At 40.0% G+C, this 26,523-nt stretch overlaps 1 protein-coding gene across 32 annotated transcripts in view; it reads left to right on the forward strand.

Annotated features, from left to right (window-relative positions):
- NRXN3 (neurexin 3) overlaps positions 1–26,523 on the forward strand; it is a 1,568,410-nt gene that overhangs the window by 1,200,578 nt on the left and 341,309 nt on the right. For all 32 annotated transcript variants that reach the window (XR_006293453.1, XR_006293454.1, XR_006293455.1 and 29 more), the window contains one exon: positions 3,479–3,660. Coding sequence is in view for 29 of the 32 variants with exons in the window: in XM_043556739.1 (XP_043412674.1) it covers positions 3,479–3,660 (182 nt within the window). In the remaining 3 variants the exon portion in view is untranslated. The remainder of the gene's footprint in view (positions 1–3,478; positions 3,661–26,523) is intronic.

Raw genomic sequence — 26,523 nt, forward strand, 5'->3', positions numbered from 1 at the left:
TTAAGGAGGGTTCTCATAGTTCTTAGGATGTTCCCAAAATGTTGATTTGTAATCCACATTTTAAAATAACAAAATTAACTTTTTAATTTGAAAATGTAAAGCAAAATAAGACCATGTTCCCCCTAGGACTCTAGGCATTTTATATTAAAATTAACAGAAAGTGAATATTTATCTTTAAAAACCATGCAAGATAGCAAAGCTAACTAAAGAAGGGGAAAAAATAACAGGTTTTCAGAGTAGAAAGTTGTAAGTATTAATTCACTTTCTTTAAAGCCAACATTAAACTATGGGAGCATTCAGGGTCTTTATTTACCCTTAGTAAGAAATTTAGTACCAAGAATACATATTTTAAGATTTATTTCCATATAGCAGAATAAGCCATATGCTAAAGACTTTGTACTTTTTTGCCTTTTTCACCTACAAAGTTAGAATTATCTATCATAGTGACATTCCAAATTCAGAACAATAAAAGCAGTAAAAATAATTTTTAAGACAGATTTTGTACCTACCCTGATATTGTCATAATGAGGTTTCGTTCTTTGTTTAAAAATTAAAGCCATGGTGGCCTCCAAACCACTATATAGAAGTCATATACTTACCATTTAAAATGCACTTTCTCTTTACATTGAGAATTACTGAACAGTCAATGGATAAAAAAGTATAAGCAGAAAGTTTGTAAACATATTTATATGGTTAGAAGGCCAACTAACTTCTGAAAATACGCCAGGTTTGGGGGGATACGGCTTTGTTTTCATTCTACCTTAGTCTTATGTGAAAAGGATAAAGAACAGTCAATTTTGCATCACTGATACAATTTATTGGATAGTTTTATTAAGCTAGGATTGGTATTTAGTGAAGACAGGCTTTTGGAGGCAGGAGGGTGAAGCTGGAGACCTAAAGAAGTACCACTTTTTTAAGTCAGATGCTTGGGTCTCTTGTTTCTAAACATTGTTAACAAATGAGATATCCCAGAGAATTATTGCAAAGATGTGGCTAATGAATTTGAAAAGTTTTTCTCAAAGCACCAGGCATATGTGTTGCTATTATCAACTTTGGACTTGTTCTTTTTGTACTGGTAAGATTATTTTCTGATAGAGTATGGGAGTATAGATTTATCTCTGAGGCAGAATCCACTACGTATTTAGGGTAGAATAGGGTAAGATTTTATAAGTTGCCACAAAAGGTCACAGGCTGATCTGCATTCTTGGTGATTCTATACATTGATCACTGAGTAACCTTCACTTTTCCAAATAAAGAATAGAGAGAGTGGCGATGACATTTGTAAGCATCTACAGAAAAGGGAATTATTTGAATTCTTCACAGATGGATAGATATCAAGGGTAAATTATTATATCCACATTTCTAATTTTAAGAAGCGTTGAGGGTACCTGTGGATAGTGAAGAGCAAACAGTTTTGCATACAGAATTAATTGTAAACTTTACATACCACAATCCCAAATTCTTCAGATTGACTGTGGAGGTCTTTTCAGACACCATCCCCTAAGGATTGGGAAATTCATAAAAGGAAGATAATGTCATGCTACATGTAATACACAAACTGAGCCTGCTGGTCACTAGAATAGTGACCTTTCAAAAATGACAAATTAGATTCTATATGCCTCAGAATATAATATGGCTTAGTGCTTAAAATAAGCATGAGATGTGACATATACTCTTAATTCTAGCCTCATAGCAGTTGACTTTATTATTTATAAATAAGCTGCATAACTCATTTTTTTTTTCTTCAGAGAACATAATTCAATCCAGTATTCCCTGTAAACTAAATGTGGACTGGTGCTTGAGACTTTTAGTAAAGCTGAAGAAATCTGCGTGCTTTTCTAATGCTGCTTTAAAATAGTTTCAGGGGCACCTGGGTGGCTGAGTCAGTTGAGCGTCCAGCTTTGGCTTAGGTCATGATCTCACAGTCCATGAGTTTGAGTCCCATGTCAGGCTCTTTGCTGACAGCTCAGATCCTGGAGCCTGGTTCAGATTCTGTGTCTCCCTTTCTCTACCCCTCTGCCACTCACACTCTCTCTCTGTCTTTCAAAAATGAATAAACGTTAAAAACATTTTTTAAATAGTTTTGGAGATTGAACCATGTTCAGTGGGAACACACAAGAAAATCTGCTGCCAAATGTTCTTTGAACTTTGAGATGAGTAACATATGGAAGTACTCACTATGGGGTAAAGTACATATAGCCATAGAAGCTACAATGATGTAGTCTGTTCTGGCTACCAAATCTACATGCTTTTCCCCAAATTTGTATTTAAAAACTTGTTTTTAGAAATAGACTTTAAAAATTTATAAGATGCAAATATTTTATTTTTCTTCCTGTCTGTTTCCTATGTTTTGGATTTTTTTTAGTTTTGTATTTTGTTTTCTTTGCGTTTTTTGTTTGTTTGTTTTGAGAGAGTGTGTGCACAAGTGGGGCAGGGCCAGAGGGAGAGAAACAGAGAATGTTAAACAGGCACCACGCTCAGTGCAGAGCCTGATGCATGATGTGGGGCCCTGGGATCATGACCTGAGCTAAAATAAAGAGTCAGACACTCAACCAACTGAGCCACCCCAGCACCCCTCTATGTACTTTTAAATTAATATATTCTTTCTAATCCCTGACTTTGTAAATAATAAGAGTGACAGCACAGTAAGTACTAAGAACACTGATAAAACCACCGTTCGTAAGTGACAATACCACTTATGTGCCAAATTCATCACCCTGAGATTTTTTTTTCCATGTCTTCTATATTTCTTTTTTTGAAATTTAGTTTGCAAAAGAGACAGAAGCTGTTATATAATACCAGATAAACACCACCACTAGGGGAAAAATTAAGTTAATTTGTAAAACGCCTCTGGAATTAATTTTTATCACGTTTTTTATAACCACATAATAGTGAAATAGGCAAATGCTTTTAGTCACAGAACTTGGTTTCCTCAGACTACAGCTCTTTTCTGTGAGGGTGGTAGACAATCCAGGTGTGAAAGGGATGGAGGCTTTAGGCTTGCACACTCCCTTCAGTCTTGTGAAACATTTCTGGGACCGCCCCTGGCTCCACTGACCAGCATGTTCCAGTAGCTGAAAGAAGGGGAACTAGTTTCCTCTCCCATGCCTGCCCTAGCCGAGATGGAAAATTAATTCTGCTGTTGAGGAGAATGGGAAGGTTGTTCGTCCCAACATACCAAAGCTCTCAGACACAGCGTGTTATTTGTCTTCTGCCGTGATACAGCAGGAACTGAAGATGTTAGGGATGCCTCTCGCTAACATCTGCTTTGTTATTAATTCATTTTGCCTACATCTTTAATTTAGGGCGACAGCCGCCTTCCCAGACTTTGGATTCCATCCCTCTCCGTAACCAAACAGGGACATGCGGGGGCCCATTTCCTCTCCGCAGCTGTCTGTGCAGGGTCTCAACAGTGTGCCTAGAGCTGGCAATGCACAGTACAGTGTACTGATGGCTCCCTCTCTCCTTGCTTTCGCAGCTGGCGCTACGTACATCTTTGGGAAAAGCGGAGGCCTCATCCTCTACACCTGGCCGGCCAATGATAGGCCCAGCACCCGCTCTGACCGCCTTGCCGTGGGCTTCAGCACCACTGTGAAGGATGGCATCTTGGTGCGCATCGACAGCGCTCCGGGTCTCGGTGACTTCCTCCAGCTTCACATAGTGAGTACTGGGCCTTGGCCTGGATTTCCTTGTCTTCCTGGTGGTGTGAGTTGGTGCACCAGAATGCAGCAGAACATCCTAGATAGACTTGGAAGAGAGACACATTTATAAAAATTTCCTACATGTGTTGGAGCCATATCCAAGCATTAGTCCACGTGTCAAGCCTCATTCTTCCCTTTAGACGTGAACCTTGATGCTCGTAGGGTACTTCAGGGATAAAAAATGAAAAACTCCTTCAGTCTAGACTCGCTTGCCAGCTGTGTGGTTTGGTCTGTCATGAAACATTTAGCAGACTGCTTCGGAGTACATAAGAGATTTACCTGGTACTTTGCCTTAACCCGGTGCAACTAGCAAAGCCTGCTCCAATGTTTGCTGGGGGGGTCAGCAAAATTTTTCTGTAAAAAGCTAGATAGCAAGTATTTTGGGCTTTGCAGGTGATAGGGTCTCTGTCAGAGCTCCTTGGAAGTGCCACAGTAATGTGAAAGCAGTCATAAATAACATGCTTTTTTTTTTTTAAATGCAGGTGACCACATTCCAATAAAAATTTATTTTGTAAGAGCGGGCTACAGGCTATATATTTTGGTTACCGCTGCCCTGGGCTGAAAACTTCCTTGGGGAGATACAAAGAGCAAAGAGTGATAAAACTGAGGGCAGAGTGGAAGGGGCAAAATGAAACAGCACAATAACCAACAATTGTTATATTCATGCATACTGTATATCCAACATTTTGCTTGTATATATAGGCCCAATAGGACCGCAGCCTCAGTCACTGCACATCGTTAAGAACACAGTGCAATTCTAAGAAATTAAAATGATTTGGAGGAAAAAATTACTTCGTTATGAGGATAGAAAATATTTTTATAGCGACAATTAACCCATTTTATCACCTGTGCAGTCTGCAGTTAAGAAAGTAGGCTAAAGAAGGATATGATTCTCATCCATAAGTACCCAAAGTGCAGCTACCAGGAGCAAAGAGAGGAATTGTTCTCATTAGTTAGCAATGACAAGGCCAGAAAGAATGGATTTAATTTGGAGCAATAAGAATTCAGTTTAAATAGCAGGGGGGAAAAAGCAGTTTAGAGGAAAGATCAACTGGGGATTACCACCAACCTCCAAAAAGGAGGAAAAAGAACATTTACTGGGAATCTTTGAATCTGCGTTTTGCTAATGTGCCGGTCTACTGAGGAAGGCACAGAGTGGGATTTTATTGCCCGTCTCTGGAGTGGAGGTGGCTGGCTGGAAGCACCAGCAGCCAGTTCAGCCCTGCAAGCACTGCCTATCTCCAACACCTGCCCTTCCAACATGCCTTGGAAACGGGAGCAGCTTGAAGTCTAAGGCTTGAGCTGGAAACTTGTCTGGCCTGAGTGTGAGCCAGAGCCAGACAAGACTCCGAGTAGGAGTACAGGGAAGGACTGGTGAGGAGTGATCACCTTCAAAATGTGGAAGAGGGGTCTTAAAAGAGTTGTGAACCTTTATGCCTTCTCAGATGCTTTGAGAACCATAGGGTACTGTGAGCATAAGCTTAAGCATTTAAAAAAGCCATGCCAAGGAGCACAGAGAAAAGCAGCCATAGTTTGTACGGTTTATCTCTATTTGGCCTCTAAAAACCACCATAATTTACAAAATTCTGTGAGATTTATGCTGCATATAACTTAATGATTATTTCATGGCAGCTATAACTAGGCTATTATTACCAGCTCACTTGCATTTTCATGGTGATTTATCTTCTTTTTTTGTTCAGTGTGACTTACTAAGAAAAATATGATTTGGCACAGCGACGAGCATCTTTTTGAGTCAGATAATGTGCTACCAGTTTATCCATTTCTCCCCATTTGTGTTTTGTAGAGCATCTCTACGTTTAAGAGAAATGTTTGTTATATTCTGAGAGTTTACTTAAAAGTTTTGTTTTTACAAAAGGGTATGAGGATCCTAGGAATTTCTAGGAGGAACCATAGCATTCTGTTTTAACATTTTTAACAGCAAAAATACAAGAAATTTTACTTTAAAATGCATAAGCCCCCTTGGGTACTGTGGACCTTTTCCAGTGATGCTATCATTGCTTAAACATTCTGGAAAATCCCAAAAGATTTCCCTTCATCAGATTGACATCATCTGACCTTCTTAGAGAAAAGAAAGACCATACAAAGTAGAAAAACCACATCGTTCTGGAATGGACCTGACATGGTCATGGCCCTCTTGAAAATGACATCACTTAATTGGTCTGATAATTGGAAACTTTTTTTTTAATTCTCTGGTGTTTACCAGAGATAAAAACTGTGTGTATTCCAATAAAAATTCATTTTAAAGGCAGGCTGCAGGCTGTACTTTGGTGACCCCTGCTCTAGGCTGCAAACTTCTTCATAGAGATGTCCAGAACCTCTTACAAAACCTGAGGTCAGAGTGGGGACAGCAAAGGGACGGTTCCTCACCACACTCAGCAATAAAGGAATACAAATGGAAGATCAAAAGACTTGATTACAAACCCTGCTTCTTGTTTTGGACATTTACATAGATGCATCAGGAATACAATTCCATAAATACTTACTGAGATACTTTTATTGGACTTTTACAGTCTGTAAAATGTGGATTTATTTAATGGATATAGGTTGTTTCCTTGTACTAAAGAAAATAATTTAAGCACCATTAAGGAAAGTGGGAAGAGTTGGGGAGGAGGCCAAAGATTCCATTCCTACTTGCAGTTTGCCTGGGAGAAGAGAAACCCACCAGAGGAAAAAAAAAAAAAAGAAAGAAAAAGTGATGGCAGACACAAAGAAGAGAGGGAAGCAGGGCATATCCCAGGGGCAGGGGGAGTAAGGAGGCACTGGGCCTGGAGAAGTGGACCCATCTGCCTAGAGATATGTTCCTAGCAGGGGGTTACATGTGTGTAAAGCCTCATTCTTCCACTGTGGGCGGTGTGGAGTCCCCAGAGCAGGAATGGGCAAGCAGATTTCATGTTGTCTGCCAGCTCTGAGGGCCTCTCACTTCCTCACTTCAGGCTTTCCAGTGGAAGGATTTGTGAGAGCAGCAGGTAAATCCAGCAGGTAGGAGTTTCAGCTTCCACTAGGCACATCTATCGCCTGCATTGAAATGAGACTTGTGGACAGATGCATGCTGCCTGTATTACATTTGCTCTAGGCTACGTGCTATCCTGTTCCCAAACTTTCCCATTTCTCTTCCTTTGTCGTCCTGAAAGGCTCACACATTAAAAAATCTTTAGGAAAATTGGAATCTTCTTAAACTCCTTTTCCACGGGAGGCTCTTGAATCATTTCCTGGTTCGTTTAAGTCATTAGTCTTATTATGATCCTTGTCACACTGGGCCATGGTCAGCCGCTCTAACAGAATTTGAGTTTTTTTCGAGGGCTAGGGAGGAAGGAGGAGAAAGTAACATGACTAATTTGGGGACATACAACATTGGAGCAGATGGTGAGAGAAATCCCGGCAGAATGAAAGCAGTGGTGCCCTACGGTAAAGAACTGATGTAAAGAAAGGGACACCAAGACAGAGGTGAGGAGGTGCTATAGGTGCAATTTTTCCTATTTCACAGTTTGCTCAGATTATCTGTTCTTCTGGCCGAAGGAGCAGAGGCTCTTCTTTCTTTTGCTGGTTTCTGTTAAACCTGAAGTCCTCGCATTCACCCCGGGTGCTCATGATGGTTAAATAGGCCTTGATGATAAGTGTTGAATAAGACAAGAATTAGATCATTAAAAAAAAAAAAATCAGAGAAGTCCAAGAGATCAAAATAATTTACAGATGGTTTGCTTCAAACTAGCTTCCATTTCTTCATTTTTGGTTCACACTCCTAGGATGCACTATTTTCTGAATCAATTATTAATCATAATATTAATGAAATCACAGATGAAGTGTGTTTGACAAAGGCAAAAAGATCTTTGCTGAAGTGTGCATGCATGAAATGAAATTTTGTGGAGGGAGGGTGTCTTGGGGCAGAGGGGTTTGTAAAGAAATATTACTTTGGATATGTTTCCTGCATTGAAGTCTATTGTTGAGGAATTAATCCGCTTGATACTTGGAGAGAAGCTGCTGTCACTTGGAGGTGACATCTGCCTATAAAATTGAATAGGACCAGGGAAAGGATTACCATGAAGTGCTTGTTAGTCTCTTATGAAATTCTTGACAAATTCCTTTCACCACCTACAAAATAGAAGGTCGGGCAAAAACTGGGCAACAATTAGCTTCTCTTTATGTAGTTAATACAGGGCGTAAAAAAGATATGCTATTAACTTCTTTCTCCCTGCATGTAATTTACAGTAAATCCTTTGGATTCATTTTTTAATTATGAACCTTTCAGTAAGAGTGAAAATTTATGTGTCAGGACATCTGTTTTGTTTGACAAGAATCTATAACCTTCTCCAACTGTTTCTCTCCTGACTTATAATGTAGATACCTAGATACAATGGGGTAGGAAAAGACAAAGGGCTGCTGTCCTGACTTACCCCCTTTGCATGATGGCAAAGTGTTCCCCTTACAAACACTGCTTTCCTCACTCCACAAATGAAAGGCTCATAGTATTCTCTCAGTGTCATGTTTGGGGAAATAGAATATTAAGTTCGATATGTATAGTATTGTTTTTCTATAATTTATAGCATTTGGAAAGACTCCTGGAGAATAAATGGGAGCCAAGCTGAATTATGATAAACAGCCTGTTCCTCACATCTATTGCATCTATAAATTGCTGGCCTGGATGCTTCATTTGGCTGTCTCTGTGTGAGATATTTACAGTGAACCATCAACATCTGCTGAGTTAGTCTTCAGAGAGGCTAGGTGGCTGTTGCCTTAGACTCGTGTCTGGATTTGGCTAGTAGCAGAACTGGATTTGACTTAGGAATTGTGTTTGGGGGGATCCGCAGAGGAGCACAGAGAAGCGTTGGCATTTTTGAGACTGGTAAGGCAAGTAGAGAGGGAAAGAACAAGAAAACAACAAAGGTGTCCAACAGATGCAATTTTGTTTCCCACAGAGTGCTATGCACTGCAGGTTGGCTCTGTATTCCCTTTCATTGCTATTTGTTCTTAGTGAAAAAAGCCTCTTTGGGTTTTCCGGGCTTAGGAGCTTTTCCAGATCATTAGCCACTTCTGTGGAGAGGGCCTGCTGGGGATCCTCTCTGCAGCTTCCAGCTTAGCCGTTCCATCCCGGCTGAGTTGGAGAAGAAGGTGGGAGAAGGCAGTGGAAGTAGGGATTTGATGAAGTGAGCACTTACGCAAGCTGGACCAGATGCAGCGCCCTGCATGGGAGCTGGGGTGTGTTTTCTCCAATCTCTCTTATTTCCGAGGTATTTCTATCTAAATCTGTTTACTTTGACTGCACACTTAGTTTTGAAGGGCAGCATGCCATAGTGGAAAAATGTACTTAATCTGAAATCAAAAGACACGGATTTGAGTCTCATTTCTGTCAGCATCCAAGGAGCTCTTTGGCTTTGAACAACTGATCATTGCCCTGGGCTCCACCTTCCTCTTCATTTAAATGGGCACAAAAACATACCATACTACCGGGTTTTTCCGAGATTCAAGTGGAATCCAGTATTTAGAAGTTGTTTGTTACCGGCCAAAAACTGCACAAATGTAGGATGATGATTTTCTTCATGAAATATCCAGAAGGTAATAACTTCAACAGAGGAAAAAAAATAGTGAAAGGAAGAATTTTTTTTAAGTTTATTTATTTATTCTGAGAGAGACAGAGACAGCATCAGTGGGGCAGGGGCAGAGAGAGAGAGGGAGAAAGAGAATCCCGAGCAGGCTTCATGCTGCCAGCACAGAGCCTGACATGGGGCTCGAACTCACTAATCATGAGATCATGATCTGAGCTGAAACCAAGAGTCAGGCACTCAACTGACCGAGTTACCCAGGAGCCCCAAGGAAGAATGTTTTAAAATTAAAAGTAGAGTGTCATTTTAAGTATTTTTAAAAGTCTGCCAAGACTGTTTCTGCAAACAAATTCCTATTTTATCTGATCAAAAGTGATTTTTTTTTAATTAATCAGATTCCTGATTGAGACTTTTGGAGTGTCCTGTTAAGACAGGGTAAAGAACCCAGTTCCCTCTGAGAGAGGCCTGGTTAGATCAATAGGATATGACCTGGGGCTTCTTTGGCATGTCCTGGTAAGCTGTTATGTCTCTATACAGTGACACAAGGTGATGCATTATGCTTCTGCTGCCCTTCAGTATAATGTTCCAAAGGGCTCTCCCCTCACCAGTAAACCTGTAATTCACCTTGCCCTGAAGGTCCTTCTTCAGTTGTATGAGCCAAAGGGAGAAGGAGCATCAGGAGAGCAAAACCTTTCTAGGCAGGGATAGCATGAAAGAGGTTTGAGACCCGCCATGGGCTCCAGATGACCACATAAACAGACAGCCCAGCCTGACAGTTGGGAATTCACAGAGGCCAGAGAGAGTCACTGCTGGAACCAGCGTCCTAATGTGGGTACAGCCAGATTGAGTGGGGATGAGTAGCAGCTGCCGCCAAGTAAAGTAGGAATGTAAAAGCACACGTACAAGTAAAAGCATTTCATAGACTCTGATTCCTCAAAATAGTGAGAAAAGTGCATGATAAATTTAGTGTACAGATAAGATGTATAATAACGCAGTCATAAAAATCGAGTTGACAAATGTGTAGAAAATATGTTATGACTGGTAAACAATTATGAGTAAGCAGAGACCAAATGGCCCCGTCTTTCCCATTTATCACTTTCATCAGTGACTCTTTTGCTAACTGGTAACAGTCGTGTTTCAGAATCTTCAATACTTGTATAATGGAAGTTAGAAAAATTAGGATTCGGAGAGATTGGCTCATAAACTTCAACTAGTATATTTAAATTGTTTTTTTTTTTTTAATGTGCCAGGCATAGTGCTACGTTTTAGGGATACTGTAATCAACATGGGGTCACATAGAACTAATAGACTTGAAACACCCCAGTAATTAAAATATGAGAAATTAGATTTCCTACACCTTATGGGGTGATGTATATAACATTCCTCCAAAGCTCTTGGTATATAGGGAGCTTTCAGTTATGGATAGCCTTTAATATCGTTGGTACTTTTTCAGCAGTTAAGTTTTTCTTAAGTCAGGGAAAACAATATATATATGTGTATGTATATATATATACATACATGTGTATATATATATATACATACACATATATATACATATATATGTATATATGTATATATATGTATATATGTATATATGTATATATGTATATATGTATATATGTATTTCCGTAAATAACAAACAGACTTAATCAGGTTTCTGAGATTGCAACTTAAATACTATGAAATTCTAAGGAGAAGTCAGGATGCTACTGATTTAAAGCCAGCCCTTGTGGCATATATCGTAGATTACTGCAGGTATCAAATAGCCAAGCAGGTTCTGAATAGCAGAGTCTTTTTAGACATGTGGATTTGAAGTGCAGCAAGCAAGGCAAATGGTGGGTACTGTAAAGTGAGCGCTGGGGCTCATATGACTTAATGGCAGGCCTACCTTAACACTGTGGGCTGGATGAGTTATCTCATTGCCCCACCACTTACACTGTTACTAGTCATTACTCCTGGGGTATTGTTCACTGCAACAGGGCAAGAAATAACCCGTGGACTCCCTGAAGCTATAGATGATACATTTTAGCTCCCTGGCTGCATTCAGGAGGCATGGAAGCTCAGCGTATTAATGGGGGAATTCATTAGCCACCCACTCCATAGCATCATGTGCTTAGATCCTGACGCTGTCACTGCTACTGTTTCAACTTGTTAGTGTGCCCCTGATAGATGGCAGAGGGAACTGTATAACTGTATTATCCTCAAAGATAGTTCTGACAGCCAGACCTGTCGTTTCCCAGCGTGAGATGACACCTTCGGAGCCTAGAATCACTTAAAGACATTTAGATAAGCCCTGTGGATCGATCAAGCTAACCTTCATCCTGAAGTCATTTCATACTCAGAATGACAAGGGATGATTGGCAATTAAGTCTCTTTTTCTATTCTTGACCCCTTAGTTAACCTCTTTTAATTTGGTTTATTTTTCTACTCCGTTTTCTACAAAATGACAGGTAATTTAATGACATAGATGATTGTTTCTGACACAGACTTAGGACCATCCGTAAATCATCTTATGTTACTACCATTTATTATCACTTACACCACTAATATCAATTGACAAAATACCAGGTACCAGACACTGCGTGAAAATTCTGTTTACATGTTCTTATTATGAACTCACAACAACTCAGTGAGGTAGTCACTATTGATATCTTCACTTTAAGAATGAAGCAACTGATGCTTAATGAAGCTAAAGAAATTTCCCAGGATAGCACTGAGCAGTCATTCAAATCCAGTTCTGATTCTTAATTACTATGCCACTCCTAATGAAAGTTTCAGAGTAGAAAGTATAGTGATGATAATTTTAATTCAACACGTATTTGTGGAACAGCAATTTATGTGGGATTGTTGGAGATGTAAAGAAATTTAATATCAAGGAGGGAAGTAAAAATTATACATGTGATGGTTTTTAGATGGCATCAGGTACATTCCAAGGAAGGCAAGACTCTTACAGTTTGTAGAGATTAAGAAATGAACACAGACAAGGTGGGTCAGATTTTGACCAATGGAATCTAAAAAAAGGAACATGCTAGATGAAGATACCAGCATTGAGTATTACCTCAAAGGAAGGAAACACAGACTTTGTTCCCAAATTTATGATGTGTTCAGTTTGACCAGAATAAACGTCTTGATGGAAAAGGCAGACAGTATGGGATAGCAGAAAGAGCACATGTCTTAGAGGCCAGTGGTGTGTAATTCAAGATCTGGCTCTGCCTCCAGCCAGCTCTGGCTTTGGAGGAATTATTTGTCTGCTCTCTAAAATGGAGTTAACAGTGATGCCATCTTGCAAGTCTGTGTGAAAGTTTATAATAACATATATGAAAATGCTTAATGATTAACTGGTTCACAGTAGATGCCAAATTAATGACAATTATAATTTTAGGGTTTTTTTTTCTTTCTAGGTACTTTAGGTCTGTAGTGAGGAGGACTTGAATGCCATACTGATAGGTTGCTTCTTAAAGCAATGAGAGCACATTGAAAGTCTTTGAGCAGTAGATGAAATACCTAAAGCTTAATTTTCAGAAAGATTATTTTGGCTTTGTTGAAAAAATGGTTTTCAGTGGGTTCAAGGAAAGTAGGTAGGAGGTTATTGTTTAAGTGGTCAAGGACTTATTCTATGATGTGATCATAGGAAGGTATGGAGATGAAACAGAAGGACATTCCTTCCAGAGATAGAATCCACAGGTGTTGCCACCTGGTTGGATGGAAAGGGAGAGAGGTAAGGAATGTCTAGAATGGAAAGGTCAAATTTCATTAACAGAAACAGTAAAACAGGGCACATACTTTAGGTTAAGGTGGCCAGAGTTTGACGTTAGTGATGCAACACATAAGGCATCCAAGAGTCACTCTAGAGATTTCCAATTGGAAATATGTGATGAATTCTGATAAGAGAATAGGCAGAGGTAGGGACTTGAAAATTTTCAGCCTGAAATGGCAATGGAAACCGAGGATTACTAAGATCTACAGGGACATAAATGGGTATTAACTTGGGAAATATGTACATAATTTTACAAAACGGAGGAGGAAAAAAAAAGGAGGCTAAAAAGAAAAGGCTAGAGGGTCACACAAAACCTGAATAGTGAAGTGTTACAGAAGATTAACAGAGGTTTTTCAAACACAAACAGGTGTAGAGCTATTTTTTCCATAACTTTTGGTCAAACCTCTTTTGTTTGCAGTCAGTTTATAGGGCTGTCTTCCTTGTCTTTATTGGCATTTATTATGACATGTAATTTGTGTCATTCCAGTCTCCTCATTAGTCATTCTGTACTTCTTCTTTTAGTAGTTCTTGTGGGCATTGCTTACATAGAATCAGAAGACTCCGGTCTAAACCTATATCTGCCACCGGCCAGCATTTGTCATATGGAAATGGTGGAGATATAGATACTGTTCTGCCAAATGAGAGAATGCTTATGAATGTGCCCTGTTACCACTGACAGGTCTACAAAGGAAATAAGATCGTTTTCATAATAATATGTGTCTGCCTACCATCCTGCAAAGCTGTTGGTGCCTAAGAGACTGTGGTTGGAGACCCGGAAATGAGGACCTAAGAGATATTAAGGTGGTTGTAGTTTTCAACAGTGGAGTTAGCAATGAAGCAAATAGCAGATCAGAGCCAAAATGTGAATGGCCCAACAGTGGGATCTCATGAACTGCTATGGTCTTCAAATGATGTTTTTATCTGGTACACATCTTCGGACCTTGTACTTCACGCCTTGGAGCATCACTTTAGGGGAGGCTGTCTGGATTTAAGGTCATGCTACAGTTCCCCAAAAAGCAAACTTCCTGATCCCGTTGATCCCTTGTGCGGTGAGGCAGAGAATCTCAGTTACCCTTATCATTATCTTGGCTTGGATAGCTACAAATGTTACTAATGGTCCTAAAATTATCCAGCCCTTTCTTAAATGCAAACTGCAGTACTCAGGTTCCTAAACCCTTTTGGAAATAAACTCTACTGGTTGACTTCTCATCACTACAAACTCACATTCTTGCCTGGGGGCATGCGTATTTTTGGAATCACTCCAGTATTTGCTGTTTTACTCATTGTCCAGTCACTGTGCTAGCCACTTTGTATACGTCAGCTCATTCAGTTCTCACACCACTGTCCAACTGGGGAGATAACCTCTATTTTAGAGATTAAGAAGCTAAGGCTCAGAGGATTAACTAACCATTTGTTCCTCGTGTTAAGGGAAGGAAAAAAATGAAATTAGTGGTATGCTTGATTCTAATGTCATACATACTGCTTTTGATGGATACCTATTCAATATTGAAGTAAGATGTGGCGAATTTAACAGGACCTGTGATTTTTTTTTTTTTTTTAATCCACACAGTTAAGAATGGCAAACCAAAATAAAGGGACGGAGCACAGCATTTTGGCTAAAGCAGAATACATAATTGGAATTAGGTCACTTTCTTTTTGGATTCAAAGAAACTCTCCATTTTACATTACATTTTATTGTTTCTCAGTATTTTGTTTTTGTCTCAACAGCTTTAAGGCACCCAGTTACTCCCAAACCACTTTCTTAAACATCTCTGTGCAAAATGGGCTTGGAAATGAATCTAAGGTTTTAAATACAATGTGGTACAAGAAGAGGCTTGCAGTAGCTTTTTCCCCCAAATTTTAACACAAATCCTTTCAACTGTAGTAGATCTGAGCAGAAATTCCTAGATAAATGCATTTTCGTATTTTAGTGTGATAAAAGCCGTATCAGAAGTTTTCAAATATCCTTGCTTGAAAACCCTAAATGATCTCAAACTATATGGAAACACTTTTAGTGTCCCTGTAGTCAGTATTTAATTTCTATATTTATAATTTAAAACTAGCTCTGAGTATCTTCACAGCAGCACCAGGCTGTCCTCCACTGGTCTGTTAGCTTCTAACGTTGAGTGGCAGAATCGAGTAAAAACTTGAAAGGGAGACCTTTACACTGGAAAGCACTTTTTTTTTTTTTTTTTTTTTGGAGCGGGAGCAGATTCCATTCATCTTGCCCCTGTCGTGATGCCTAATTCCTAAGGTTCAGAGGCTTTCATGTTTGCTACTTAGATCAGCAATGCCGCAGCTGGTCTTACTGCATGTCTAAACAGCAAAGCTTAAACACAGTACTAAAGTGTGAAAGAGGAAAATGAGTTTGGTGCGACATGTTGCCCCGAACGCTGAATGTGCAACAGTTGAGGGTCTTTGACTACCCACAAGGGACAACCACCTTTAAGAATAAGGCGAAAGTCTCCCTGAGGTTTAGCTGAGAATAGATACAGGGGTATATAGAAGTACAATATGACAAACCTGGTCTTAGAAAAGAGGCAGGAGGGAGGAATATAATTGCCAAGTTAAAATTAGCCAAGCAGGCAAAGATTAGCAGCCTACTTTAGTGAAAAACAATTCATTCATGTATTTATTCAACCAGCTGCTACTAGATGTCCGGTAAGTTCTAGGATCTGGGGATATGAGAGTAAAGAAGATATAAACTCCTATTTTCATGGAGCTTACATTCTAATGGGTATAGGCAGTCAGAACGTGGGTGCTGCAGAATTTTTTGAAAATGCAGTGTCAATATATTTAGTTAATTGACATATGAACAGACTGGTGAATCCCCACCAAACTTTTGTTTACATCTTTGTACTCTTCTCTGTTTCCCAAAGCTGCATATGAACCTCTTTTACTCTTATAATCGAAAAAGAGCAAAGGGCCCTGCCATTAGCCGGTTCTGCTGTGATCCCCGTTAGTGACTAGTCTGTTTTCAGCAGCAAAATGAAACAAAACGGAACATCTTTACCCTCAATTTCTGTTCCTTTCTCTTTGAAATGACTGTGGCCATCCTTGTTGTTTTGTTTTGTAATTGTACTGGATTCCTTCAGCATATCCATCTCTATTTCACAGGCAGAAAATTGCTAGAGGCATCCAAACAGTACTAAGGCGGGGGGGGGGGGGGGGGGGGGGGGGACAAAAGCCAAAATCAAATAAAAACTCACCCTCCCTGGGAGTGAGACTACAGTTTCCAGTATACTCTCCAAGCCTGCTTATATTGTCATGTCTGCATATTGACCTAGAGCTTCCAGCCTCCCAAAGCCAGTCAATTACAAGATCACCCCCCATGGTGAGAGTATCAGTACAAATTAGGTTTTTCCCTTCACTTAACTGAATGCCACAGGAAACAGAATGGAGCCACATGTTTCCCTTTGATTCACACCCAAACACTGCAAAACACAGAGTGTGCGCTTCCTCCTTCAAGCTGTGTGTGTGCGTTAAACACAGGCAAACATTGGACTGAAATGCAGACACAGTAAGTCAGCTCTAGGGAAAGCCATTCATGTCTTTTTCTTTCCTACATCTTGATCTTTTATTTGAACTAAGTCTCTGCAGAGATGCTAAGAATGATATTTACCAACGATTCTCCAAACAACAGTTAAATGTGTTTTATCCAAAATTGGGTATTCACCAAAATCATAACAGACTGCCTTCTGGAACTGGGAACTTACCATCAGCTCTCTCCTTATAAATAGCTCTCAATTTTTAATAAAGAAAACCCAAAACACCAACCTTATACGATGGATGTGAAAGAACATAGAAGGCGCTATGGGAAAGTTTTCTGTATATTTCCACAAAGACCTTCTTTGTTAAAACTGAGTATTTGATATAAGAAATATATTAACAAATAAGTACCCTGGGTATGAACCTCAGCCCTGGCAGGAAAACCAGACTTCTCAACGACGCCTGCAGCTTGAGCTCTCATCTCTCTCTCTCCAAGAAAACAACCAATATTGCAAACTAGTGAGACTTGAGGCCAAATTCTGTGTACCTGGTGTTACAGACAGGAGCTGGTCAGATGGCTTTGTGAGCACAGTGACATCTCTATGCTGCACAGACCAAGATCACCGGATTGACAAAAACAGTTCATTTCACACAGTAGTAAAAATGTATATGTGTGTGTACTAAATAGGGGTACTATAATAAATAGTAAGTAGTACTATTTATTATTAGTATATAGTACTATATAGTACTATTTATTATTACTATTTAATAGTAAATAAATAAATAGTACTAAATAGGGGGCGCCTGGGTGGCTCAGTGGGTTAAGCCACCGACTTCTGCTCAGGTCATGATCTCGCGGTCCGTGAGTTCAAGCCCCGCGTCGGGCTCTGTGCTGACAGCTCAGAGCCTGGAGCCTGTTTCAGATTCTGTGTCTCCCTCTCTCTGACCCTCCCCCGTTCATGCTCTGTCTCTCTCTGTCTCAAAAATAAATACATGTAAAAACAAAAAAGTGCTTAAAAAAAAATAAAAGACTAAATAGAACCACACTGTTCTGTGAAATCATACTCTACTGCTAACCACCAAGGGCTACTTTATAAACTCAGACCTTGACTAGCTAGGTTTTAGAAGCCTAACCACCGCATTTCATACACCACCTTCTGGAGATTCCCGCTAAGTTGCTGTGTGTGCCCATAAAAAGTCACAGTTCTGTTCTCTTTGTCTTTAGAGTAGTTGCAGATTTGATTCTTTCTCAGGGGGCCTTACTGCTGTTCCTGATGACTGACAGTGAGGCCAGAGCCAGCTCTGACCTCCTTATTGGTCACGAACCAGGTCAGAACACTTAGATTCCCGAGCATATGCAGGGCAGCTGCTTGGGGGCATCTAAAATGGAGCTATTGCATTTTCTCCAGCACCTCCTCCCTTCCTGGCTCCATGAATGGCAGGAATGAAGTATTTTCTTCCTTCTCTCTTCCCAGTATTCGGCGGTACAGCACAAACAAGCTCACTTCTTCCACTTAGCTCCAACGTGCTATTCCTGGTTCCTCATCTCAGAGAACAAGGTGTCCTTTTTCTTCAGTTTGAGGAGTTTAGAGAATGTACCCAGCTAGTGTCCCATGGACACTATACATTTACTATACTATACACTATACACAAATACATTTAAAAATTCAGGTATTTCATATACAACTTGAGATTTCCAGTTTCTCTTAAAAAAAAAAAAAATCAGAACGTTTAGCTACATTGGGCCAGTGTTCCTATGTGGTATCAGCCAACTGGAGACAAGGAACAGTTGCCATTTTTTGGATATATCATTTCCAGCCACTGCTGTCTCTACCCTCTCTCTGCCATACAAAATCATTCAGTGTCTCCATTCCTCTCCTTCCATCCCCATGCCTGCCTGTAGACCTTCAACTTCATGACTCCTCTCACACAGAAGCGTTGTTAACAATTTAGAGTCGTCCTTTTGCATTTTATACATAAAATGAGCTCTCAAACATTTTCATAGACACAATTTTTATAATACTTAGTTTAGAAGAGCCTAGAAGTTGACTTTTACATTGCTGTCCTTAGGGCATATATTTGTGTAGTCAGAAATATTTGGGACTCACATATGTATTTCATATATATAATGTGTTATTGAGCATAGCACATTCGATGATTTTAATTCAGTGGTTCAATTTATTTGTGGTCTTTGAGGACCTTCATATTGAACACAGAATGGTAAATGAAGATTTTATTTGTTTTCTCTGAGAAAAAATTTTATTTGATTTCTCTGAGAAAAGATGGGTGTCATTCCTAAAATATGTCATTACACATACTTTGCATACCGTAACACATTTTCTATATCTTAAGCATAATCTTATAATATTGGTGTTTCAGAATGCTCCTAATTATTCTTAAGAGTCTTCACACAAAGCTCTGACTACTTAGCCTTCTCTGAGGGGGACCACCTTTCAGGGGCGCGTCTGAGAGCTCTTAATTACTACAAGAATGAAAGGTGGCACATATTGAGGAACACATCCTTCATTCCTGTTTCTTACTCAAGGGCTTTAGGCTGTGTGTATCAAAATGCTTCAAATGCTTCCTTCCGCATTGCTTTTCTTGTTTCATTCCTCAGATAGTCAAGAATCGCCCACCCCCTCAACCCTGCCCTACTCCTGACAGTATTACCTAAACCTTTTCTTCCATTGCTTCAGGCCATTTTGCTTCCAGTCATATCATCTTCTGAGACTATGAATAATTCTTTCCCTTCAATTATATTGTTACCTTGAAGGTATTTATAGGCTGTGATCTAGTCCCCTGGAGTCATTGCCTTGCCAGACTTTATAAATTTAGCTCTTCCCACCTTTCCTCATATGTTTTATCTTCCAGCCTTTGTAACATTGCCTTTTTTTTTTTTTTTTGAGCCTATCTTTGTAGCTTCTCTGATATTTCAGTATTCTTCCCAAACTAAAGAGGTCAGAATAACACATCATATCCCAGGTATTACTGTGAGTATCTGAATGTAGAGAGGGAAATCAATTGAGAGGATTACTTCAAAACTGAACTTAATCTATTTGTGACTCGAAAAACAGAATGGCAGAGAAAGCTAACAGGGCACTGTCAACATGTTTCCATATATTTTAACATAATGTAAGGATAATCATGGAAGCTTAAGGGTAAGTGATGATTTTTTTTTTTTTTTTTTCTGAGAGAGAATGTCTTGATTCTGTTGGGGACTTGTTCCTGTCCTTTAGAATAATATCTTCTTTAAAATTCCAGGCTTCAAATATGGTTGTGTAATAAGATGGATTTTCTCCCCTACTACATGTGCCTTTATACCAATATCATCATTAATATTGTTGTTATTATTAATATTGTTCCTGCCCTCTGGTTTAAAATTAAGAAACAGCATTAAACATTGAATTTTAGGAAGGAAAAATAAATTTCAGTGTGAATCACCTAGGCTCTAGTGTTAAGTTCTGGTCCATGTCGACAGTCATTGGTAGCACTCCATCAGTATAACAAATTGGGTATAGCCTTGGTGGGCCCTGTAAAGAGCCAGGCCTAGCTTAGCTCTCTAGTGCATGGTTTCCAAACATTTTTGATTGTTCACACATAGGAGAAAAAAATTAATCATGTACCACTGATAAAGATGCATCAGTACTAATACGTTGTTTATATTATGAAATATACAAAAACATCAGACTTTTTTAAAGTAAAGATTTCAGGGGTGCCTGGATGGCCCAGTCGGTTGAGTGTCCGACTTCAGCTCAGGTCACGATCTCACGGTTCGTGAGTTTGAGCCCCGCATCAGGCTCTGGGCTGATGGCTCGGAGACTGGAGCCTGCTTCTGATTCTGTGTCTCCCTCTCTCTCTGCCCCTCCCCCGTTCATGCTCTGTCTCTCTCTGTCTCAAAAATAAATAAACATTAAAAAAAATTTTTTTTAAATAAAAAAATAAAGATTTTGTAAATAGACATTTCAGTATTACTCCCCATAACCCCAGTGAACCGATCTTGACACCTTTGGGGGATTCGTAGCCCACTTTGGAGACCACTGCTCTGGTGGAATCTCTGAACTGACAGAGTAAGTGGCCAATCTCCGCACTTCTCAGTAGGAAGCCCAGAGTGAAAAGTTAAAGGCTGGAGGGCACCTGAGAGCTTTGTCATCCAAACATTCATTTTAGAGACTAGAGGCCCAGAGAGTTACCTACCTAAGGTCACAGTCGTTTGACAAGAAAGCTGAGGGTAAAACAAAAGTTTCATGATTGTCAGATTGCAAGGAAAACACTGGTTGATCGGCTTCAGCTAGAGTTTGAGGAAGGTGGAGGCTGAGCTCCTGAGGGAGACAGGAGAGGGTGCGTTAAAGGGTTGTTTTGATGGTGAAGTATTGTTTGCCTATGTGGTTTCTGCTTTCTCATGCCCTCTCCTATTAAGCCTTCTTTACAAGTTTTCTTTCTGTCTCAGTGTATCTTTCCATTTCTCTCTGCAACTTAAAATTCAAAGTTTCTATTTACAACAAACCTCTTTAAAAAATTTTTTAATGTTTATTTGAGAGAGAGAGAGAGAGATGAGCACAAGTTGGGAAGGGGCAGAAAGCGAGGGAGACACAGAATCTGAAGCAGGCTCCAGGCTCTGAGGTGTCAACATAGAGCCCAACACGGGGCTCAAACTCACAGACTGCAAGATCAGAACCTGAGCCAAAGTCAGATGCTTAACTGACTGGGCCACCCAGCGCCCCAATAACAGACCTCTTTAATAACAACATGCTCTGGAGCCAGACTTTCCACATTTGAATCCTGACTTTGTTACTTAACAGTGTTATTTAATAGCTCTATGACTTTAGGAAAGTTACATATCTTCTCCATGCCTCAATTTCCTCATCTGTTGAAAGCGAGGATAATAAAGCTCCATGTGGGTTGATGTGAGTATTAAATGAGATGATATATTGAGAACCCTCATACACCGCCTGGCCCCATCCTAAGGGTTCTTTAAATGTCAGCTGTCATTATTGTCATCATTTTATTAGTAATTTCTCCTAAAAGCTTAGAGCACTTTGCCTTAAACCATTGCATTTCATTTTATAGCATGCCCCCTTGCTAAACAGAGAAAAGCATTTCCCTTCTCACTGTATGAACATGTACACTGAGGCCTATGTGTATGTTGATGACCCAAATCAGCTCTGAATCCCAGGACAGATTTTCAACTGGTGTTCCATGTCAAACTGTATTTCCTTTCACGGTGAAAAAAATGACACAAAACCCTGTTCGGCAGAGCACAAACACAGATCCATATTTTTGTTTTTCTTCTCATTTCCCTGAAGCATATCCTCTCTGTGCATGCGGGCCCCATTCTGCCAGAAGTCTGTCCAGCCTGAGGATGATGGCAGCAGTAGGGTTAAAGTAGGATCTGTTCATCTGTCTGAACTCTCTACTGTGTGAGAGCCTGTGTTACAACCTTAATAACTTCCTCACATAACTAGCTTTCTCCACTCCCTTGGAGTATTTCCATTTTCTCCAGTGTTCAGTATCAGGGAGTGTTATTAAATGATAAGGGGGTTTGCTTCCTGGTGTATATTGTGAGAGGCTGAGAGACAATGAGTGTTGTGACACTTTGGAGGGCATGTTAGCACTGATTACGGGAACTCTGTATCAGAGAACAGATCATGTGATAGGACTGCATCTGGTACGCTGCCTCCCTTCCCCAGAGAGTTATTAATGGGCCTTCATACCTGGTAGGATGGATTACGATGTCGGGGAAATGCGATAATTAGAGATGTGTCACTTATCATAAGCAGGGCCCCAGCACCTAAGGCTGGCAGCTCTGTTCCATGTGTGAGGCGGTCTCCAGAGACAAAAGTAGAACTAGTTGTGGTGACCCGAAAGAGGCTATCTTAAATCGTCATGATGGGTATTAAGTAGTCATTGGCATTGAATATAGAAAAAGAATGGAAGAACTGAGTTTTATCCCTAATTCTGCCACCATAGAAGTCTTGACCATAGGGTTCAAGACCATGGGGTCCTGAGTAAGAGTTACTTAACTTGCGGCGATCACTTTTTTGATATGAGAAAGTGGGAACTATATATGCCCTCTTATCTCATGGAGTTGCAACTCAAAGGTCATTTCCATCAAAGTAGTGGGATAGAGACAAGAGTGTGCCTGAGTGCAAAAAAGGAGACATGAGGACATTTTCAGGCAGAAGAGAGGACATCAGTACAAAGTCAGAGACTGACAATGCATGGTGAAGAGGTGGACCAAATTGGCCAATTTAGAGCAGGAGAAGGCAGGGAAAGGGAAGGAAAACCAAGGTAGAAGGTTTAATTTTGGTCACCTCTCCTGTGGAACAAAGAAGAGAGCAGGGATTAGGGAACTGAACCAAAATTATGAGTAGGAGGAGTCAAGGAAGTTCACATCTGATATCTTAAACTTACCAGTGAGAAAACTTTTAAGGTCATCTGTTGCAAGCAACAGGAGCAAGTAGATTTGGAGACTGGGAGAAAGTTGGAATCCTTGGAATGACCACGTCAGGGGATCTCAGAGGAAGAAGCCAGCAAGGCATCTTTTCAACAATGTCTTGACCTCTGTCAAAACAACTTGGGTTTTGAGCCTAGTCCTGTCTTTTCCTCCTAGGATGGCTGTAAGCAGTTCCTGGTCACTTCCCCCATCTGTACTACAGGGTTATAATTTATACCCTCCACACCTGTTAAGAAAATGAAATATGAACACATATGTAATGTGCACAATACTATAGTTGACACCCAAAATTTCTTCATTATTTTATTTTAATTTTTAATTGTTTAATGTTTATTTATTTTTGAGAGAGAGAGAGAGAGAGAGAGAGAGAGAGAGAGAGAGAGAGAATGAGTGGGGGAGGGGCAGAGAGAGAAGAAGACCCAGAATCCGAAGCAGCTCCAGGCTCTAAACTGTCAGCACAGAGCCTGACGCAGGGCTTGAACTCGGTAATGGTGAGATCATGACCTGAGCCAAAGTCGGATGCTTAACCAATTGAGCCACCCAGGCACCGCAGCTCCTTATTATTTTAGAAACATAGGCGCAATGGCAGAGAATGCATAAAATATCCAGGGTTGCTAAATAGGAGTGTCCAATTTAGCAGTTGGGTTGCATTGGCCTATCTTTTTGTGCCAGTAGTATGTAATATTCTTCATAGGTACGAAGCCTCTCAGAGGCTGGACTTCAGCCCCAGTGCTGTTCATGCCTAACATTTCTCTTCTATGCATTTTTCCTTGCATGTGGCTTTATGTAATGGACTACATAGAGGAAGGGAGTCTCTGTACACTATAACGTGTTTCCTGTGCTCCTGAATTGGTGCCAGTGGCACTTAAGCCAATCAGGTAAACCCCAAGCCACACCTGGCTCCCACTTGAGAAGGAAAAATTATTGGAGTTTGCACAGGTAGGTCAGGTAGTTTAGCATCTGCATTAGTATTGAACTACCAATCGTAGATACATGGTTCATTTTACTCAAAGGATAGCCCAAGAATAAATGTGAACGACTTCCTTTTGGAGTTCCCTCTTTCTAGAGCCCTTTCCGGAATTCCTCTTTATTATATTTTACATGATTAATACAGATAATCACAAATGTGAACATTCACTGCAGTTGGAGTAGAGGTGGGAGTTCACCTGGGAGGAAAGAAGACCCTTCTTAAGAAGCAATCCAACACCCCTCCATATATCTAATAATTTACCTTTCATGAGAAAGCCCCAATTCAAACACAGTAAAACCTTGGGTTGTGAGTAACTTGTTCTGTGAGCATTCCACGAGATGAACGAACATTTCTAATAAATTTTAAGTTCATAATTGAATGATGTCTTGGCAATAGGAGTAGTACGTGACGTCAAATGGCACATGATCACAACTGAGCCAATGGTTCTTGAAATTCACTTTGATATACCAGTGCTTTGGATTACAAGCTTGTTTCTGGAGTGAATTATGCTTGCAAAACAAGGTTTTACTGTACTTCTTTAGACCAAAAACTCCTTTTAAATGGAGTGACTATTGTCTTATAAAAATGCCCACTATTCAGAAAGCATTGACTGAGTGCAGGAATGTGTTTGTGTAGGGTGGGTGTGTCTGCTTTTGTTTTGTTTTGTTTTTCTCTGTAATCCCCTGAATGATCTCAAAGATAGAAGCTATTATCCTCATTTAACAATTGGGGACCCAAAATCCAGAGGTTAAATGACTTGCCAAGTTCCCTGCCACTTGCAAAGAGCTGAGACGAGATTTAAGTCCAGGTGTACCTACAGCCAAAATCCAGGTTCTTTCTTCTTCCTGGGATTTCCTAATGCCTACACAATCTGTCCCTTGAATCATTCAGCCTCCACACTGTTCTATTCTATGGCACACTCTTGTCATGTTGGCCCCTAGAGTGGAAGGTGATAAGATGAAACCAAGAGATTGTTTTATCAGCTTTTCCACTCATGTGCCTGCATGGTTCCTACCTTTAGTAACAAGAGAGAAAGCCAGTCACAAGGCTTTGGGGAAACCAATACCGCTTACCTGGGAAAATCTTGAGAATTATTTACTGCTGGCAGAACCCTCAAAATCTTGCCAGGGAGGCTTTATATACTCTGATAAGATTTGACGTTACATATCTTTGGGGAAGAGTGTGAGTCTATCTACAAATGCCAGTTAGCATGACAGACAAGTGGCAAAAGTTTCCACAGAATAATTGATTCGGGAAGGGTAATCTATTTTCTCCAAAGTAAGGAGTAAGTTCAGGTAGAGAATATATTTGAACACTAAGAAGCATCATGCTCAGTTTAAATGTTATTTTTGTCAAAATCTTCACTATTTTTATATCATCTTAAGATTATGAATGTCTCTATTTAGGAGACAATGATTTGTCTGATAGACATAATCAACTGGCAATTATAGACCGTAACAACTGTGACCCAGACCAGTAATAATTGAGCATCTCTCTGTCTTCTCATAGATGGCCTCCTGGAACTTATTAGTATACCTACTGAACTAGAGAGCCCACATCAGGAAGGTGCCACTTTTTTGCTGAACTGGCTTGGCCAGCTCAGAAAGAATATCCAAAAGTCTTGGCTCTTGGGTCCTAGTGTATTATATCCAAGCTTCAAAAGAATCAATTAAAATGCAGTTTAATGTTAATATTTAGTTAATGTTAATATTGAGAAAACTAGTTCATGAGCTAGAAAAATCACTCTAAACCAGATTTTATGCATCAGTAAGTCAAAAAAAAAAAAAAACAACATTTGAATTTGTCAGTAGGTCCCTATTCTCCAATGCTGTCTCTCTTTTCAAAACGATTTTGCAACATGCTTAGTGTTAGTGCTAATGTATCATTTTCTAGAATATATTTATCAATGAAACCTTCAGAGAATTTAGTGGTGTCATGAATTACATGAAGTCTCAGAAGATTATGTCTGTATTTCCATGGCCAGATACTCCTGCACACAATTTTATCAATCATGTATGGAAAGTACTATGACATAGTAAATTCTACCAGGCTTCAATGAACAATCTCATGTGTTTCCTCCCAAAAAGCATGCTTTAAATTTTGGAGATTTGTTGGTAATCCAAGTTTAGAATCTTACATGTTTACTTATTTTGAGACAGAGGAAGAGCACAAGCAGGGGAGGGGCAGAGGGAGAGGGAGAGAGAGAGAATCCCAAGCAGGCTCCACACTATCAGTACAGAGCTGGATGGGGGGCTTGATCTCACAAACTGTGAGATCATGACCTGAGCCAAAATCAAGAGTTGGATGCTTAACCAACTGAGCCACTCAGGCACCACCAAGGTTTAGAGTCTTAAATGGTGCTAAGTGAAGAAATGCCAAACAAAAGCACAATATGAACACCAAAGTATTTTCCATCTGAGTGAAATTCCAGTGTGAAACAGCTTAATATAGTGAACTTGACCATCGGTGGGTGCCTACAGGTGAATAATAGACATTAATTCAGGTGGCAACACAGGGGTTAGCATTGTGAGGCTCTTTAAATTCCAGAACTAAATGGATGATCCACTGAGAGGCAATGTCCAGACAGATCAATA

The sequence above is a fragment of the Prionailurus bengalensis genome, chromosome B3, assembly GCF_016509475.1.
Source record: "Prionailurus bengalensis isolate Pbe53 chromosome B3, Fcat_Pben_1.1_paternal_pri, whole genome shotgun sequence".
Classification (NCBI taxonomy): Eukaryota; Metazoa; Chordata; class Mammalia; order Carnivora; family Felidae; genus Prionailurus; species Prionailurus bengalensis.